The sequence below is a fragment of the Peromyscus californicus genome, unplaced genomic scaffold (genome assembly GCF_007827085.1).
Source record: "Peromyscus californicus insignis strain IS unplaced genomic scaffold, ASM782708v3 Scaffold_17__1_contigs__length_78620276, whole genome shotgun sequence".
Lineage (NCBI taxonomy): Eukaryota > Metazoa > Chordata > Mammalia > Rodentia > Cricetidae > Peromyscus > Peromyscus californicus.
In genome coordinates this window covers 21,693,662-21,712,006 of record NW_026294469.1, presented here as the reverse complement: position 1 = coordinate 21,712,006, position 18,345 = coordinate 21,693,662, and the positions used below count along the sequence as shown (strand labels likewise).

The 18,345-nt window shown below is 40.7% G+C and overlaps 1 protein-coding gene across 12 annotated transcripts in view; it reads right to left on the bottom strand.

Annotated features, from left to right (window-relative positions):
- Iws1 (interacts with SUPT6H, CTD assembly factor 1) overlaps positions 1-18,345 on the bottom strand; it is a 44,937-nt gene that overhangs the window by 19,426 nt on the left and 7,166 nt on the right. For all 12 annotated transcript variants that reach the window (XR_008219067.1, XR_008219068.1, XR_008219069.1 and 9 more), the window contains exons 3-10: positions 11,008-11,989; positions 6,778-6,970; positions 6,147-6,204; positions 5,619-5,716; positions 4,082-4,232; positions 2,883-2,965; positions 1,114-1,243; positions 162-279 (exon numbers count right to left, since the gene is read on the bottom strand). Coding sequence is in view for 8 of the 12 variants with exons in the window: in XM_052741779.1 (XP_052597739.1) it covers positions 162-279; positions 1,114-1,243; positions 2,883-2,965; positions 4,082-4,232; positions 5,619-5,716; positions 6,147-6,204; positions 6,778-6,970; positions 11,008-11,989 (1,813 nt within the window). In the remaining 4 variants the exon portion in view is untranslated. The remainder of the gene's footprint in view (positions 1-161; positions 280-1,113; positions 1,244-2,882; positions 2,966-4,081; positions 4,233-5,618; positions 5,717-6,146; positions 6,205-6,777; positions 6,971-11,007; positions 11,990-18,345) is intronic.

The following is an 18,345-nucleotide window of genomic DNA, read 5'->3' as shown; positions in this document are numbered from 1 at the left end:
CTTAAGAGCATTTTAAGTCTAAGAGTGTACATAGGCACTAAAATTCTTCTATTTCACTTTACTAAATCATTTTAAACAAATATTGGTAAAAATATAGTTTTTACACATGCACATCTCTCCCTCTATAGACATTAAACAAATAAAAAGCAAACTTTACATACTGATTAATTTCCCTGCCATATCCTTGTTGGACCTTGATTCCTTGGGGTGTTTATACAGATACATCACTGCTCGTCCAATCCCACTATGCTTCAGGGTCTCCTGGCTCACACTAGGTAGCTGGGGAACAAAAACATGCATATTAACATGCATATTAACATAAAACATGCACAATATTAACAAAATACATGCATATTAATTACTCAGGAGCTAGGAGGCATACTAATTTGGAGATCTTCAAGGCCTTATTTGTTCACATTAGAACTAACACAAAATTCCATTTTCAAGATCTATAAAGACATGGAACATCCTTTGTGCTGACATCAAAAGTCAAGATTTCAGTATTAGTGGAGTAAAACATAATCATGCAAGGAAATACCAACTACGCATACTTAAGAGGACAGCAGTTCTGCCCAGGCCTTGGAATCCAACATACCTAAGCCTGAATCCTAGCTGCATGACCTTAGATAAATCCTTACCTTGTCTTGGTTTCCTCATTTACAAAATGGAGGCAATATCCCTATCTTACAAGTTTATTGTGAAAGACCAATAAGCCAATACAAACACAAAGCATCTAGCTTCTTCAGATGTCAAGCAGGGTATCCTAATCATACAAAAAGGGAACCCAATTAGAGATTCCAATTCAAGTTTATAATCTCTAAATGTAGTACACTTTCTACTTCAATTACCTCTCTGCTTGCTCCCTACTGGACTGCTCTTCCAAGAAACCCATGGCTGCACTAAGAACTCTTTCCTTGAAAGCTGTCATCAACCAAATTTTATAAGGTTTTTCTTTTTATGTTCATTTTATTTAGTATGGTCTCTTTTCCCAAAACCCCCTTTCTGGCAGACTGTAGCTAAACAAATTTATAAGGAAATGGTACAAAATACAGGTCTTGACTACAGAAAAGAAACCACATTAGCTATTTAATGGATTAGATTATGTATGCTAACCTCTTGCAGAATCTTCAACAGCTCCTCCCGAATCTTCAGTGCAGGCAAACTCCTGTCTGGTAGAGGTGAGAGCCATTCTTTGATGGCTGACATCACACCACTGTCAATAAATGTTTCTTTAAGGTCCTGCCTGAAATAATGATGACGAACATGATGATAATGCCAAGTCTATCACCCTCTGATTTTACTTACATAGTGATGTTTCAAAAAAACTGCTTTTAAAGAATTATTTACATACTCAATATGTACTCAACCCCTTTCCTAGTTTCAAAAGCAGCATGAAAGCTAGCTTACACTTCAAAGGTAACTCACTAAGATATGCAGGTTTTATAAAATAGATTAAAAGTGGTATCAATGATACAGATAGTTAAAAAAAAAAAAAAGCCCAATATCCCAACTTTAAAAAACAAAAAAAAAAAGAGGCTGGAGAGATGGCTCAGCAGTTAAGAGCACAGGTTGCTCTTCCAGAGGACCCAGGTTCAATTCCCAGCACCCACATGGCAGCTCACACCTGTCTGTAACTCCAGTTCCAGGGGATTTGACACCCTCACACTAATGTCCATAAAGTAAAATTAAATAAATTATTAAAAAAAAAATCAACCTATAGGTCATTTCAGAGTGGGGAAAACAGAACTGTGCTATTCTCTGACAGAAAACAAAGAAAATATAGTTTTCCTAGCAGGGGGAACAATATTTCAATCGAATACCATATTTAAATTCTGCTTTGTGCAATGGAATGAATTAGAAAATTTGGCGATGGAGAAGTTTTCTAGTTGGATCCCCAGTGTGCTAAGGCATTTCTTCAACTATCAAAACAAGGCTGTGACTTTTAAGATTTATTTATTTATTGTGTATAGTGTTCTATGTGCATATATGCCTGCAGGCCAGAAGAGGGCACCAGATCTCATTTAAACGGTTGTGAGCCACCATGTGGTTGCTGGGAATTGAACTCAGGACCTCTGGAAGAGCAGCCAGTACTCTTAACTGCTGAGCCATCTCTCCAGCTCCCAAGGCTGTGACTTTATAGAGAATTGCCCAACAAGGACTTGGGAAAAGCGCCATTCAAGAAGAGCAATGACTGATGAATAGGGTCAGATAAATCTACAGCACAGACAGGCTGCAAGCAACAGCTCCCAGGCTTGCTGCTTCCTACCACCTTGGGAAAAATACATGAAAGTTTACAAGGTCTCAATTGTCCATAAATGATAAAATTAGTAAATTTCCAGGTTTTCTTTAATATTACCAGTTTTCTGTCTGTTCAAAAAGCACTAAGGCTTAAGAAAAATTCATGAACCGGGTGGTGGCAGAGCATGCCTTTAATCCCAGCCCTCAGGAGGCAGAGGTGGGCAGATATCCGTGAGTTTGAAGTCAGTCTGGAAGTTTTAGGACAGCCAGGGCTACATAGAAAGATCTTGTCTCAAAAAACAAAGATTTATGAAGAACCATAACTGAGGAAAATTTACTCATCTCTAATTTTCTGTGGTCCAACAGAAGGCCATAATTATTCAATAGTTCTAAAACAATAGTGTACAGGTTGAATATTATTTTACAGGTCAGAATGTGTTTGCCTTCTTCTTGTTATTTTTCTCTGTGCAGCCTTGGTCGCCCAGGAACTCACTCTGTAGACCAGACTGGCCTCAAAATCAGAGATCCACCTGTCTCTGCCTCCAGAGTGCTGGGATTAAAGGAGTGCATGCACCACCATCATCCAACTTGAATATCATTTTATTAAAAGGAAATTTTTTCCCCCAAGAAAACAAAATACTTACTTTTTAAGGTGCATAACCACAGTCGGCAATAAAGTTAACTTTTTCAGTGCTGGCTTTTTTTGATTATTCAATTGCCTGTCTTCCTATTCAGAAAACAGAACACCCCCCCCCACAAAAAAAGGTTTAAAATAAAGCAGCATTACTCTTAATATGCAATTATAACAACCACTACAATTCTGAACCTCAAAATAGTTATTCAAAGAAAATATAATTTTCCTGAAGGAAAAGGATGAGCTATTTTACACAAAGCCAAACTCCTTATCTGTCTAGTCAATGAAACCCATAGTTACATTGCTTTTTAACTATCAGAACAGAGAGGGACAATTTCATTGATAGTACTGACAAGTGTTCAAGGTTTTGGAGTTTACTCAAGGAACAAAATACAGCTGGGAAAGTCTGCTTTATCGTCAAGAATTATCTTTCCATAAGTAGGAGGGTAGGACCTATTGCCAAAAATATTACTTGGGTAATTTCTACTTTTTTTTTTAAATCATAAAATACTATATTCTACAAATATACAACAGCGTATCCAATGTTCATTTCAACAAACAAACACAGGGTTGGTCTTCATTTAACTATAAGTCTACCTATTTCTCCCTTCACCCTTGAACTGTTTTAAATAAATACAAGACAAATCATCAAAACAATGGGCTATCTCAGCAAGGGGCTGATGGTGAAGCTCAGTCATCGAGCATTTGCCTTTGGCGGCCAAGTGCCTAGGTTCAGTCCCCAGCGCCTCAAAACAAAAAACAAAAGTACCTCTGCAAGTGTTTCTCAAGGATCAGAATTTAGTTTTTAAAAATATTTGCCAATTTTTAATAATTTGGATGGATACAGATATATATTTCCCAGTACACTGAGTCTGCTGCAATCTCTTGATCAGGGGCAAACCAACAAATGACTTTACAGCATATTTTATATTTGAATAGACATCAACCTTGGTAGTGGACCAGGAGCTATGACAACAAACCTCCTATAAAAAAAGATTCAGTTTTACTTACCATTTTTTTTTTCTAACCATGTGGCTAAATTTTGGAAATTAAGATTATTTACAGGATTAAAATTTAGCAAGTACATACTTTATTACAGAAAGCAAGATATCTTTTATAGCAGCCTAAGGTTAAACATTTAAAGAAAGAAGATGCCACACCATCCATTTGGTGGAGGAAAGAGCAGATAACCTAGAAGTGACATCTTACCTCTGCAGCTTCATTCATCTTTACGATCATGGCACTCACAACGTCATCTGCATCACTAATAAAAGTGCCCCCATCTCGATTTCGTCTGCGTTTGCCACACATGTTCTTTTTCCGTTGTAACATCATCTCAAAATCCGACAGGAAGTCCATACTAGGCAGTAACACAAAATCAAGCTCTTTAATCACTCACCTTTAATTACAATTGACAACACCGAACTGTCTAGTCTTCAGTCAAAGAAGTGCTACTTTGGTTTTGTTTTTTTTTTGAGACAGAGTCTCTCTACATATCCCTGGCTGTCCTAGAATGCACTCTGTAGACCAGGCTGGCCTCAAATTCACAGATCCACCTGCCTCTGCCTCCCGAGGGCTGGGACTAAAGGCGTGTGCCACCATGCCTGGTGAAGTGCTACTTTTTAAAAAAGCTCAAATACGCATAACTTAGTACCACAAGAACAGTGAATGAACCTTACACTTTATATCTAATTCCTGTTCTATAATATTGATAAATATGAATCACAAATAGGCCTCAGTTTTCCACAAACCACATTCACATCTGTCACCTATTAGCTTGAGAATGAACATTTCAAGTCCTCAGTCAGGAGCATATTCAGTTGAGGTATACTGCTTTTTTAGGAATAGAATATTTGAATGTTTTTGTCTTATGAACCAGGACTAGAAAAAAATGGAAAAAAAAAATCAACTGTTGCTGTTTAGTAATAAAGAGCACAACTCAAAACAAAGTTGACTGTAGGCATGCTAAGTGCCTGACCTTTACAGCCCTCATTACTTACACTTGAGAGGGTGTTACCACACTCTGCCACATGCTAATAAATTCAAACTTCTAAAAGCAGCACACTGCTTCTTAATTCTTGCACATCACTGAAAGTATTACATACATTTCTTAAAGTATAAGCTTTACAACTGTGAGCAGTTGTAAAAAATAAATCACCCGGCCGGGCGGTGGTGGCGCACGCCTGTAATCCCAGCACTCGGGAGGCAGAGGCAGGTGGATCTCTGTGAGTTCGAGACCAGCCTGGTCTACAGAGTTAGTCCAGGACAGGCTCCAAAGCTACAGAGAAACCCTGTCTCGAAGAAAAAAAAAAGAATAAATCACCCTATTCATGGCATCATCTTTTTCTGGACATGGTTCACAACTATTTTAACAAAAGTAAGTCAAGTATAATTAAAAAGCATTTTGGCATTGACTTTAGATTTATTTCCCCTGTCACCTAAAATGAACTTTTTCCCCTCCTTGAAAAAATTTTTATATTGTTATTTTTTAGTAGAGTTTATCTTATAAGAAATAAATTAGAAGTGTCATATAGTCTATAATTTAAGACATCTGAGCATACAGCAAATAACAGCAAACAACTCCCTGACACTATTTGAGGAAGTGAAGGGAGAGAAAAAAAACAAAAACAAAAAACCCTCTTCCAAGTCTGGAAACCTAGATGAGAAACAGGAAAGCTCAGTAGTCTGTACCGTCAAGACCTTTCTGGGGTTGAAATTTCTAAAAACTAACAACAAAAACACTCACTGCTTTCCTCTCTTTATGTTATCATCAGAGTCGGAATCTTCCGCTTCTTTTAGCTGTGTTTCACTCTTCTCTTCCTCCAAATCTTCTTGGTTAAATCCCTAAAGGTACAGTGAGTTAGCCAGTCACCATAACCACCTTACAGATCTCCTTCTGCAAACACCTCCCGATTTCTCACATTAAATAATATATCCACAAAGGACAACGAGCACTGATTAGGTATCAAAAGGGGTGTAGCAAAAGCTCCCTCCTTAGCCACCAGTGTGGGGAGTTTGCTTGGCTCTAGAAAAGTCCATACTCATGTGAGCACTTTCACGCTTTAGCGTCTCCTTTTAGTATGCATAGGTCAATGTACTATTCACAGAGGGTAGGAGATACGGTCCTGCACTTTCCAAATTCTACAACCTAAAATACTTTTATTCTTTGTAAGGCTATTTCACTTTTTACTATTTCACTGAAAGTATTAGAGAACTGCTACCACAGAAACGAAACAATTCATAGTTAAAAGGAATAGTCCCATCTTATACTTACTGTAAATTCCTCTTCTTCTTCATCACCAGATTCTCCAAATATATCTGCAATAAGATTTCTAGAAAACCAAATATAAAAGCACTCATCAGCTTTCTTATATTTGCATATGTACTGTTTTTTACAAACCAGGTATTATTTATGGGTCGTAAAATGAGCAGACCTTAGGCATAAAGTTCAACAGGCTTTAAACAAATGTATACACTCATATAACCAGGGCCCTAAGCGAAGAAGCCCATTTCCCCATAGCCTTTTCTCACATAGTACTCAACCCACAGGTGAAGGTGTTTTGCTTTGTTGTTCCAAATACTCTACTGACTGAGCCACATCCCCAGTCCCTTACAGCCCTTTTAAATGAGCCCTCCACCACCAAGACCCAGAGGTAATCAATCACTGACCCTAGCACCATGAATTCTGCCAGCTCTTAAATGTCATGTAATTGGAGCCATAACACATTCCTTTCAATTCCCTCTGGTCAACATATTATTTGAGACCCACTCATGTTGCAGTGTGTGGTGATACTTCAGCACTGAAGTCCTAAAGTCAAAGCCAAGCAGTTAGGCAGCTGAGGTTTTGCACCTCATAAAGTCCCTCTTTACTACTGAAGAGCCCTGGAAACCCCGTTCTCACTTACTCTTCCTCATTGCCTGATTCACTATCACTCCCAAACAGATCCTTCTCTTCACTCTTCTTTACAGACGATTCTTCTTTCCCCACGTCCTCTTCACTGTCAGATGCTACTGTCTTCTCTCTTTTACTTGATTTGTCTGATACAACATCACTATCAGAGTCGTCAGCATCAGAGACAACTCGACTCTTCTTTGCCGCTGTTAGAAAATACAATCATTCACGTCATTTTGGTTTTTTTAAATTAATTATTTATTATGTATACAATGTTCTACCTGTATGTATGTCTATAGGCCAGAAGAGGGCATTATAGATGGTTGTGAGCCACCATGTGGTTGCTGGGAATTGAACTCAGGACCTCTGGAAAAGCAGCCAGTGCTCTTAATCTCTGAGCCATCTCTCCAGCCCCCTATTCACGTTATTTTGTTATGTGTTACTAATTGTAATGTGCTGTGAAAATGTGAGCACTGGGGAAAAAAAAATCAAATAGCTAACAACTGGTGTTGCTCAGTAGCAGAGCACTTGCCTAGCAAGCTCAAGGCCCTGGGGTTCTATTCTCAGCTCAAAAACATGTAAACAGGCACAATGATAGTCATTTTATACATTTTCTGCTACTTTACTAGGAAGGAGAGGCTAAATGATAAATCATCAATGTAAGTGAGCATCAGTAAGCACCTTTCCTTTGGGGACTGAGAAAACTTGAATACAGTCTGCTGGGCAGAACAGACATCCTTTCTGTGCTGTGCAGCCTTTAATCTAAACTGTGAATTCCCCATGTTCCTTCTGGTAGTATCAGACTACTGGGTAAGATGGTGGACCTTAGGCTGCTTCTGTGAAAACCAGTGAAGCCCAGATTTAAATAAGAAAAAGCCAAGTGTACCTCAACAAGAGAAATAAAGGAAAGCTTGGGAAATCCTTGAAGGTAAGACAGAACTCTGGAAAGAACAGGAACAAAGACAAAGAATACAGAGCAGCCAGCCAAACACTTCCAAAAAGTAAGCTAGATGAAAGCCAGGTAGCCATACCCTCAGGGCAATCTACAGCTCTTATGAGCCCCAAAATCAGTTGGGGTTTATTAAGACAATGATTCTTCCAGAGGAAGAGAAACCTATGAATCATAGGGCAACAGCCAGGCATAATCTTCAGAGAATCTTTGGTTAAAAACTGAGCTACCCCAGGGGCCTGAAATCAGGAAGATCCATAGATCTCGGAGTTGCGGTTTGGCTTGCCGCCACCCCTGCTGAGGGAGGGCCCAGAGAGGCAGTGGTAGAAAGGAGAGCTGGATCATAATGGACCAAAAGGTGCAGGCAGCAGAAGGCTGCATCAGGCTAGGAAGTGTGTAAGAAAAGACAAGGAACAGATCTCATCTGTGCGAGCTGCCCCAGAGTCTGATAGCTCTGAGCTAGAGGCCAGCAGCAGATCCAAATGTGGAACCATTTATCTGTTGTTCCCTGCTCTAGAGTCCAAGAACTCTGAAAGCCAAGAACTTGAGAGCCACAGTTGCATCTCTCTAGCAGTGTGATTAGTACTCAGGAGGCCTTAAAAATAGGAACTTGGCCTGGCAGTGGTGAGGCATGCCTTAATCCCAGAACTAGGGAGGCAAGTGGACCTGAGCACCAAGTTTGAGGCCAGCCTGATAGAGTTCCAAGACAGCCAGGGCTACACAGAAACCCTGTGTTGAAAAACAAACAAAAACCATGACAGAAAATGTCAGTGCTGGGGTTGCTTTCTACACTGCCAAGGAACGTGGAGCCTTCCCCATTCCAAGCCAGAACAGGCAGCCAATCTAGGTGGAACCGTTTGGGGAGTCTGGTGAGGATCGGGAACCTGCCCAGTCCACAGACTGTGGTATGCCAAGCTCATTGTGGCCAGTCAGAGGTTCTGATATACCAAAATGAAAGAAAAACTGAAGATAACTCTGGCAGACATCAGATACCCAGACAAATCCCCCCCACACACACACACAGCATAAACTAAGTTCAACTGACCCTCTCCTGTTCACAGAAGTGGCAATCTTCAATTTTTAAGGAACCATAAAGAAACTATGCCCATACGGCAACTTTTTTCTTTTCTTTTTTCATGTAATTTTTTTCTCCTCCACATTTAAGCAGGATTTTTTATTGTACTGAATTTTTAATTTTGGTTATTCTCCTTTACATATTCATTGAATTTGTTTATGCATTTTTATTACCACTGTTGAACAGCATTTCCTCTTTTCCTTAGTTTCATATTTTTCCGTTTGGCCCGTGTCTCAGTCTTTCCTTACCCCATCGTTAGTAGTTCTGGCTTTACCTTACTGGCTTAAAAAAAAAAAACCAACATCTTTTAAAATTCCCATTCTTCCATTTATCTGATTTTGTTTTGAACATTCTCACTACTGAAGCGTTTGTTTTGTCTTCAGCGTCTGTCTATTATGCCTTCCTTCACTGACTACCTTCCTCACTGACTACCTTCCTTCACTGACTACCTTCCTCACTGACTACCTTCCTCACTGACTACCTTCCCTCACTGACTACCTTCCTCACTGACTACCTTCCTCACTGACTTCCTCACTGACTGCCTTCCTCACTGACTACCTTCCTCACTGACTACCTTCCTCACTGACTACCTTCCTCACTGACTACCTTCCCTCACTGACTACCTTCCCTCACTGACTACCTTCCTCACTGACTTCCTCACTGACTGCCTTCCTCACTGACTACCTTCCTCACTGACTACCTTCCTCACTGACTACCTTCCTCACTGACTACCTTCCTCACTGACTACCTTCCCTCACTGACTACCTTCCTCACTGACTACCTTCCTCACTGACTACCTTCCTCACTGACTACCTTCCTCACTGACTACCTTCCTCACTGACTACCTTCCTCACTGACTACCTTCCTCACTGACTACCTTCCTCACTGACTACCTTCCTTCACTGACTACCTTCCTCACTGACTACCTTCCTCACTGACTACCTTCCTCACTGACTACCTTCCTCACTGACTACCTTCCTTCACTGACTACCTTCCTTCACTGACTACCTTCCTTCACTGACTACCTTCCTTCACTGACTACCTTCCTCACTGACTACCTCCACACTTGCCCTAGGTAATTTCCAACTTCACAGACACTCCACAGTAGCCGTACCATTTCCAGTCCTCCGCCCACTGGTGTATTAGGTGCAATGGCTAATCTCAAGCCTCTTTCTAATCTCGTGTGGTCTGATGATGCCACTGCTACAGCAGTCCGCCCCCTTCTCACTTACTGATACAGGACTGAGCCTTCAAGAGCAGACTGTTTAGTAAAATGACTGCCGTCCCCAGACTAAGAAAGATATCCAAACCAGTAAGTCTGTAAATCACTACAGAAATACAATACACATACTGAAGCAGCTAAAATGCCAGACAAAATTTCAAAACTTTTCTGGTAAAAATGATCAATAACCTGAAAGCATACAAAGCAGATAAATTAAATCCACTCCCAGAGAGCTGAGTCAGCAACACACAGGAGAAAAAGTCTACAAAATAGATGAGAAATCTGAATGGAAAAAGCAATACAGAAGAAAAAGCAAGAAAACTTGAGATTTTAGGTGTGTGTGCGTGGGGGGGGGGGAATGTTAGAAACACAAACTCAGTGAAATAAATAATATGACTGCATGTACAGTGTTTTCTCCTGTACCAACTGTCACTATAGAGGAATGTATTTCTTTATCTACAAAGACAAGTTGCATAAAAAGGTATTAAGTAAAAAGTATTACTTGTGAAAATGGAGTCTGGGGTAGCAAAGTTATGGTCTCTAAACAGAATCCCTCCAAACCCTCCTGTAGGTGGGTACTCAACAAGGTTTAACATTTAACAAAGACAAGGACTTCTGAAGCTCATTTCCTGTCCAAGGGGAAATGAGAATTAGCAGTCACAGAGAAACCCAGCTCAGAACTATTTTCTTCAGTGGTGGAGCCACTGGTAAGGTACGTGACTTCTGTAAAGTAAGCCTAATAAAACTCATTTGGTTATAAAAACAGGACAAAAACAAAAAATGTCCATAAGAAGGTATGAGGGAGCAGTGGGAGTGGGACAAGACAGGATAACGAGGTTAAGTGTGATTAATATCCTATATACTTGTATGTGAAAAGGTCATGATGAAACTAACATTACAACTAATATACGCTAATAAAATATACCAGAAAAGGGTCCAATATTTCAGTTACAAATACAGACAACAAGGAAAGCTATAGCCCAATATAACTCCTTACATGCTTTTTCTTCATCTTCACTATCAGAGAGCACAGCAGCCTTCCGCTTTGCTACTTTCTCCTCATCTCCCTCCTTTTCTTCATCTTCATCACTGTCCATTTTCTGCCTTTTCGGTCCTTCCTCCTCACTGTCAGAGCTGTGGAGTCTTTTTCTGTCTGTATGGCCCTCTGACTCATTCTGCATTTCCGAATCTTCCCTCTTACTCTCTCCATCACTATCATCTGACTCGGGCTTGTCTTTGTGTCTGGAGACATCCTCAGCTTCCGAATCACTAGCAGGTCCTTTCTGAGGCTCCTCGCTTTCCGAGTCGCTGACTCGGGGTTTGGGGAGCTCCTCGCTTTCCGAGTCACTGGCCTGTGGCCTTGGAGGATCCTCACTTTCCGAGTCGCTGACTCGGGGTTTGGGGAGCTCCTCGCTTTCCGAGTCACTGGCTTGTGGCCTTGGAGGATCCTCACTTTCCGAGTCGCTGACTCGGGGTTTGGGGAGCTCCTCGCTTTCCGAGTCACTGGCCTGTGGCCTTGAAGGATCCTCACTTTCTGAGTCACTGATCCGAGGTTTGGGGAGCTCCTCACTTTCTGAATCACTGATCCGAGGTTTGGGAGGCTCCTCATTTTCTGAGTCACTGGCCTGGGGTCTTGGGGGATCTTCGTTGTCAGACTCGCTGACCTGAGGCTGCAGAGTGTCCTCAGCTTCAGAGTCACTGGCAGTAGGTTTTCTAACCTCTTCCTTTTCGGAGTCACTTGCATGCCCATTAAGAAGCTCTTCATTTTCAGAGTCACTCCCATGCTGGTTGACATCTTCGTTTTCAGAGTCACTGGCAGGAGACTCTGCATGCTCCTCAGATTCAGAGTCACTGTCTTTTGGCCTGTGAAGTTCCTCACTTTCCGAGTCACTGGCATTAAGATTGGAGGGCTTATCATTCTCAGAGTCTGTTCCATTATGTCTCTTGTTCAAGCCATCTTCTCGATCACTAGTTTCATTCTGAAAACATAAGGAAAAATTAGCACTGTCAAAAAAAAAAGGTAGTGCAACCTTAAAATCTTTCAGCAATTTTTTTAAAATGTAGGAATATGTGTATACTTAAAGAAGATTGTTCATCCTACACCAATAAAGAAACATCACTTTAACCTAAGGCCAGTCTGTGAAATGGACTGTCATAGCCTGGTTCCCAAAGAGAAGTATAACCAAATCTGTAAAGCATACCCCTATATAGAGAGGTCTCTATTTTTAAAAACAGCCTTAACTCCTCATATAATTCTAGTTACCCATAGAAATATAAGCAAACATACAACCAAGTTTTTCACAAAGGTATAATCCCAAGTTTTATAAAATTAGCATTATTTTAAGGAAAAAAGCTTTAATATAAAAACTTTAATTATTCAAATAGTCAAACAGAATATATTCATTCACCCATGAAAATCTCAACAAACTAAAAGCCAGCATTACACCTGGCTGTTTCCTGTTGGTTGGTTCACTTTCTCTTCATAACAAAACAGACTTCCTTGCAAACAGAGGATGTGGTGTAAACCTGTCAGCACTCAGGAGGCTGAGGCAGGAGGCATGTGAGCTTGAGGCCTGCCTGGGCTATAAAGTAAGAGACCCTGTGTCCAAAAAAAAAAGGGCGGGGATGAGAAGGAATGGTAGAGGAAGGAATATGGGGAGGGATAACTAATACTTAAGGCTTTTTGAAAAAGTCATATGGAAACCTAGTACTGTAGAAGCTTCCTAGAATGTATACACATATAAAGAAGAGTTTAAATGGAACTAATATATAACAGTGTGACAATATCCTAACTGGATACCACATGCTACCAAATAAAAACCCAGTACCAAGAACAGGATTTCTTTTTGAATAACTCTTTCAAAATAAAGTCCAAGGCAGCCATGGTGGAACATACTTGAAATCCCAGAACTAAGGGGATAAAGGAAAGCCACACATTCAAGGCTAGTCAGGGATATACAGTGAAGAACAGGCTAGCCAGGGCTACATAACAAGACTTCAGAGAGACACAAACAATGTTTTAGTTACTTCTCTTCTGTTGTGATTCCAGCACTGTCATCTTCAGCAGGCATGCATGCAAGGCACTGGAGCAGCACCCGAGTGCTCACATCTCTGCCCACAAACAGGAAGCAAAGAGCTCTAACTCAAAATGGCACGAGACTTATGAAGCCTCAAAACCTACCTCCAGTGACATACTACCTCCAAGAAGGCCATACTGTCTACTTCTTCCCAAATAGCCACCAACTGAGCACCAAGTGTTGAAGAGAGTTATAGTGGACCACCATAAGTCAAACCACAATAGACACAGAGAGAAACAAGGTTCAAGGTACAAACATGATATATACATCATATAAAAATGATGAAAAGATAAAAATTAAACATGCCAAAAACAAGTATTTTAAGATTTAGAGTAGTCTAGAACCTCAATTTTATTTTTAGAACCTCAATTTCCAATAAAATATTCTGTCCTAAAAAGTATAAGGAGAAGCTCAGTGGCATGGCTCAATGGGAAGGGCACTTGCTACCAAGCCTAGTAACTCTGAGTTTGGTCCCCAGAATCCACATGGTAAGAGAGAATTGATTTCTCCAAGTTGTCCTCTTGTCCTCTAACCTACAGATACCTACACACACACACACACACACACACACACACACACACACACACACACACACACAGAGAATAACAACAAAATCCCCCAAAAGAGGTAAGAGAGCTAGGTCTTAAAGTGCACAGATGTAGTAGTTAGCACCACAGGACATTAACTCAAGATCAACATGCTACAGGTTATTTCAAAACAGAGATAATTGGGTCATTACCCTGAAGTACCATCAATAGTGTGACACGGCTCTAACTACTAAACCCTAAACTTCAATGTAAAAAAAAAAAAAATCCAAATTTTAGTTGTGTATGGTGGCATGTACCTTTAATCACAGAATTCAGGAAGCAGAGGTAGGTGGTGAGTTTGAGGCCATCTAGGGCTACATATTGAAATTTTTGGGGAAAAATAAATAAATAAAAAGCCTAAAATTTAAATACCTCAAAGAGACAAGCTAACTGGCCCAAGGAAGATGGATGTGACTTAACTCACAGAGGTTAACAGGCAACACAGAAGCACTAGGAGACAACATGAGTGGGGGAGCCCTCCCAAAGTGTATCTGCTACCCTCTAACCTAGATTTCCTAATGCATGGGATATGCACTGCAAAATAAGCAACTATTACAAGGATATTACACAGGATACTAACTGTGAAATAGGAATTCCTATCATTTTAAAATTTTACTTATTTTTTTTTAAAACAGAATTTCACTATGTAGCTCTGGCTGTCCTGGAACTTGCCATGTTGACCAGGCTGGCCTTGAACTCAGAGATGCTTCTGTCTGTGCCTCCTAAGTGCTAAGATTAAAGGTGTGCTCCACCACACTTGGCTCCTACCATTTTTAGCTTCATAAACACCTGAGCACTCATTCATTATATAGCAGCATGAAGGGAAGAAAAAGAGCAATAGCCCCAGCCAAGAAAGCTAGTTCTGGCCATAGGCACACAACACATCTTCTATCTCAATCACTCAGACCTCTGTGAGCTTAAGGCCAGCCTGATCTAAATAGTGGAGTTCCAGGCTAGCCAGAGCTACATGGTGAGACCCTGTCTCAAAACAAACACAACCAAAAAGAAAAAAGAGGAAGAACTAGTAAATAGACTCAAGCAGAGGGTAAAGACATTACAGAATTTGAGAAGACTGTATTAAACATTATATAGCTAAAAGGTCTGAAAGTTATTAAAATACTTTAAATTTTTGGCCTATTTTAGCAATCAAACTGAAAAACTTTTTTTTTTTAAATAGAAATCAGAAAACAAAATATAAGAACATTACAAATTGTCACCAAAGTTTCTTTTCTTTCTTTCTTTTTTGATTTTTTGAAACAGGGTTTCTGTGTGTAACAGCCTTGGCTGTCCTGGAACTCACTTTGTACACCAGGCTGGCTTTGAACTCACAGAGATCCACCTGTCTCTCCCTCTTGAGTGCTGGGATTAATGTGTACACCACCACCGCCTGACCAAAATTTCTTAAAAAACAACCCACCACCCACCCCACCCCCACCCCACCCAGGGCCAAGTATCCCAGATTGGCCTCAAATTTACTACATAGCTAGATGACCTTGAACTTCTAATCCTTCCTGATTCTACCTCCTGAAAGCTGGGATTACAATTGCGCACAACTACATCCAGTTTATACAGTACTAGGAATTGTACTCCTAGGAACTGGAGGGGACTATAACGTTCTAGGCAAGCACTCTATCAATTGAGCTACATCCCCAGACCAAATGTCATCTTTTTAACAAGCAAAAAATTCCCACTTAGAACTGTCAGAAAACTGAGCACTTTGAGGATCTTAGGAAGCTTTAGAAATGTCTGTATCTCAAGTTTTCTCTGCAACCATTCACACTGCAGTTATAAATAACTATTGGTTATCTATCATAGTCATCTTGTTCATTTCAGCATTCAAATAGCAATCATGCTGAAACAGATTAGGTCCACAGCACATAACAGAAATAATCGACCTTTCAGTTGTGAGCCTTAGCCTTTAACTGCTGAGCCACCTCTCAGCCTGAATTAACATTCTTAAAGTGAAAAGAAAATAGCTGTAAAGCAATGATTTGTAATACGAGGGAAGGGAAAGGAAAAGAAGGGGGAGTCTTTATTAAATATCACAATTCTATCAATCCAATGTAAGCTCCCAGGGAGAATTTCAATGTTTTAAAAATTCAAGTTTTACCAAGCGGGTGGTGGTGGCATACACCTTTTACCCCAGCACTTAGGAGGCAGAGGCAGGTGGATCTCTGTGAGATCGAGGATAGCCTGGTCCACAGAGTGAGTTCCAGGATAGCCAGGGCTACACAGAGAAACCCTGTCTTGAAAAACAAAACAAAACAAAAAACTTGGCAGCCATAAAGTTTGGCAAAAACACTCCTCATGAAGCCTTTTCCATTCTCTCTGCACAGAATAGAGTTTGTGCAACATAATGTGAAAGTTAAGAACAGAGACTTTAGAGTCACAGAACCTGGGAAACCACAGACCTGCCATTTTCCATTGTGTGACCTAGGAAAACATTCTCAGTGCCTCAGAGCCTCTGTCAGAAACAGGAATTATACTTTAAAGAGCTGCTCTGAACATTAAATGCATGAAAAGCTGCTAATATCAAAACCTTACTACTTACAATTATTAAATATACAATCATTAAAGACACAGCACAAACATATCCTATGATAGTAGAGCTGGTCATTCCTCTTTCATATCCCCCTATAGTATCTTCTATTTCTACATCACCAAAAAATAAGACTCCACCTTTATATTCCAAGTCAAAAATTTTAAATTTATTTTATATGCATTCGCTCTGTGTGTGTGTGTGTGTGTGTGTGTAGGCCTGGTGCCTGCGGAGCCAGAAGAGGGCATCAGATCCCCTGGAACTGGAGTTATAGGCGGCTGTGAGCCACCATGTGGGTCCTGGGAATAGAACCTGTGTCCTCTATAAGAGCAATAAGTGCTCTAAATCACTGAGCCATCTCTCTAGACACCCATTTTGACAACATTTTATAGAATTCATGGAACAGTACTTGTATAAAACCCCACACAAAGGGGGCCAGGGAGATGGCTCAATGGTTAAGAGCACTTCCAGAAGACGTAGGTTCAGTTCCTAGCACTCACATGGTGGCTCACAACTATCTGTAACTCCAATTTCAGGAGATCTGATGCTCTCTTCTGGCCTCCAAGGGCACTGCACACATGTGGTGTAAAAACATACATGGAAGTTGAACATACACATAAAATTAAAAAATAAATTTTTAGGGCCAGGCGGTGGTGGCAATGCCTTTAATCCCAACACCCGAAAGGCAGAGCCAGGCAGATCTCTGTGAGTTCGAGGCCAGCCTGGTCTACACAGTGAGATCCAGGACAGGCAACAAAACTACACAGAGAAATCCTGTCTTGGGGAGAAAAAAATTAAGCTGGGTGATAGCACAAACCTTTAATCCCAGCACTTGGGAAGAGGCAGATGGATCTCAATGATTTGAGGGCAGCCTGTTCTACAGAGCAAGTTCCAGGCTAGCAATATAGTGAGACTGTTTCAAATACAAAGTTCACTCAAACTTTCCAGGGAGCACACAATTTGAAAATATCCTGGGTTTTTCAGAAAGCCATTAAGATGAATCTACAAGAGTTTCAAACAGCAGTAACTACCCTGTGTCCTCATTCACTCCTCAGAATGGGCCAGTGGAGGTCAATGACCTTCAGCCAGGAATCTCCAGTCTCCTCTCAATCAGGCAAAAAGTAAATCTTATGGGGGAGATGGTAACTAAGGCTATTTTCACAGAAACCTGTGGCCACTCCATGGTGTGGTCAGACCAATCTGGTCACCGCTGATAAGTCCCATTGACTGGTTGATAACTGCTGCTACTGATATACACTCAACTCTCAAATGTAAAAGGTAAGGAAGGTTTTGGGCCCAACACTGAATGGGGAGGCACATGAGCATTAATGACACCAGACACTTTATTTCCTGTCAAATGTTTGCAGAGATCATTTTTAATATGGAAAGGTCCTGAGAGCCAGAAAAAGAAGTAGAAACAAAGTCAAACAAGGACCTCCAGAAGGCACTAAACTTTACTGACATCCCAGTGAAAGCAGTGGGATCAAATTTAAAGTCTCTGGAAAAGGTCTTCAGGGCAAAGAGACATGAAACTCCTAAATTCAGCAAGAGGCCAGAGTCTGCAATACCTGAACCAAGACTACTTTCTTTCCAATCTCAAAGCTTATGATTCTAACGTAGAGATTCTATTCTAGACCATCCAATTACATAGTCAGGCCCTCCTACCCCCATCCTCAGTGGGACAGCTTTCTTTCTAGAGGAAGCAAGATATCCTGCCTTAAGACTTTGTGGAGGCTAAATCCTGGGTGAATGCATTCCAGATCAGGAGTCCTATCTTCTGTCTCATCATTAATCAAAGGCCATACCTTTGGCACAACATTTAGAAAATACAAGGGCTCTTGTCGCTCTTCCCCAGCTTGTAGGAATATGACAGTGAGCTACTTCATCCCTGCCTCTTGCTGAGAGCTCAGCTTCCAAAGCTGTGGTGTCAGCCAGGGAAAATTCACCATTTTCCCACCACTAGTTTCAGAGTCCTAGAGAAAACACAGGCTTAAACTAAATCACTCCAGATCACTCCCAAAGAAATGGCCTTCATATATAACCAGACTTGAGGAAATTGTGGCAGAAGGCACTTGGGAAGGGATTCAGACAGAGGCTACACTAGCTACACGTAGGCCAGTTAGTTTGTAGGG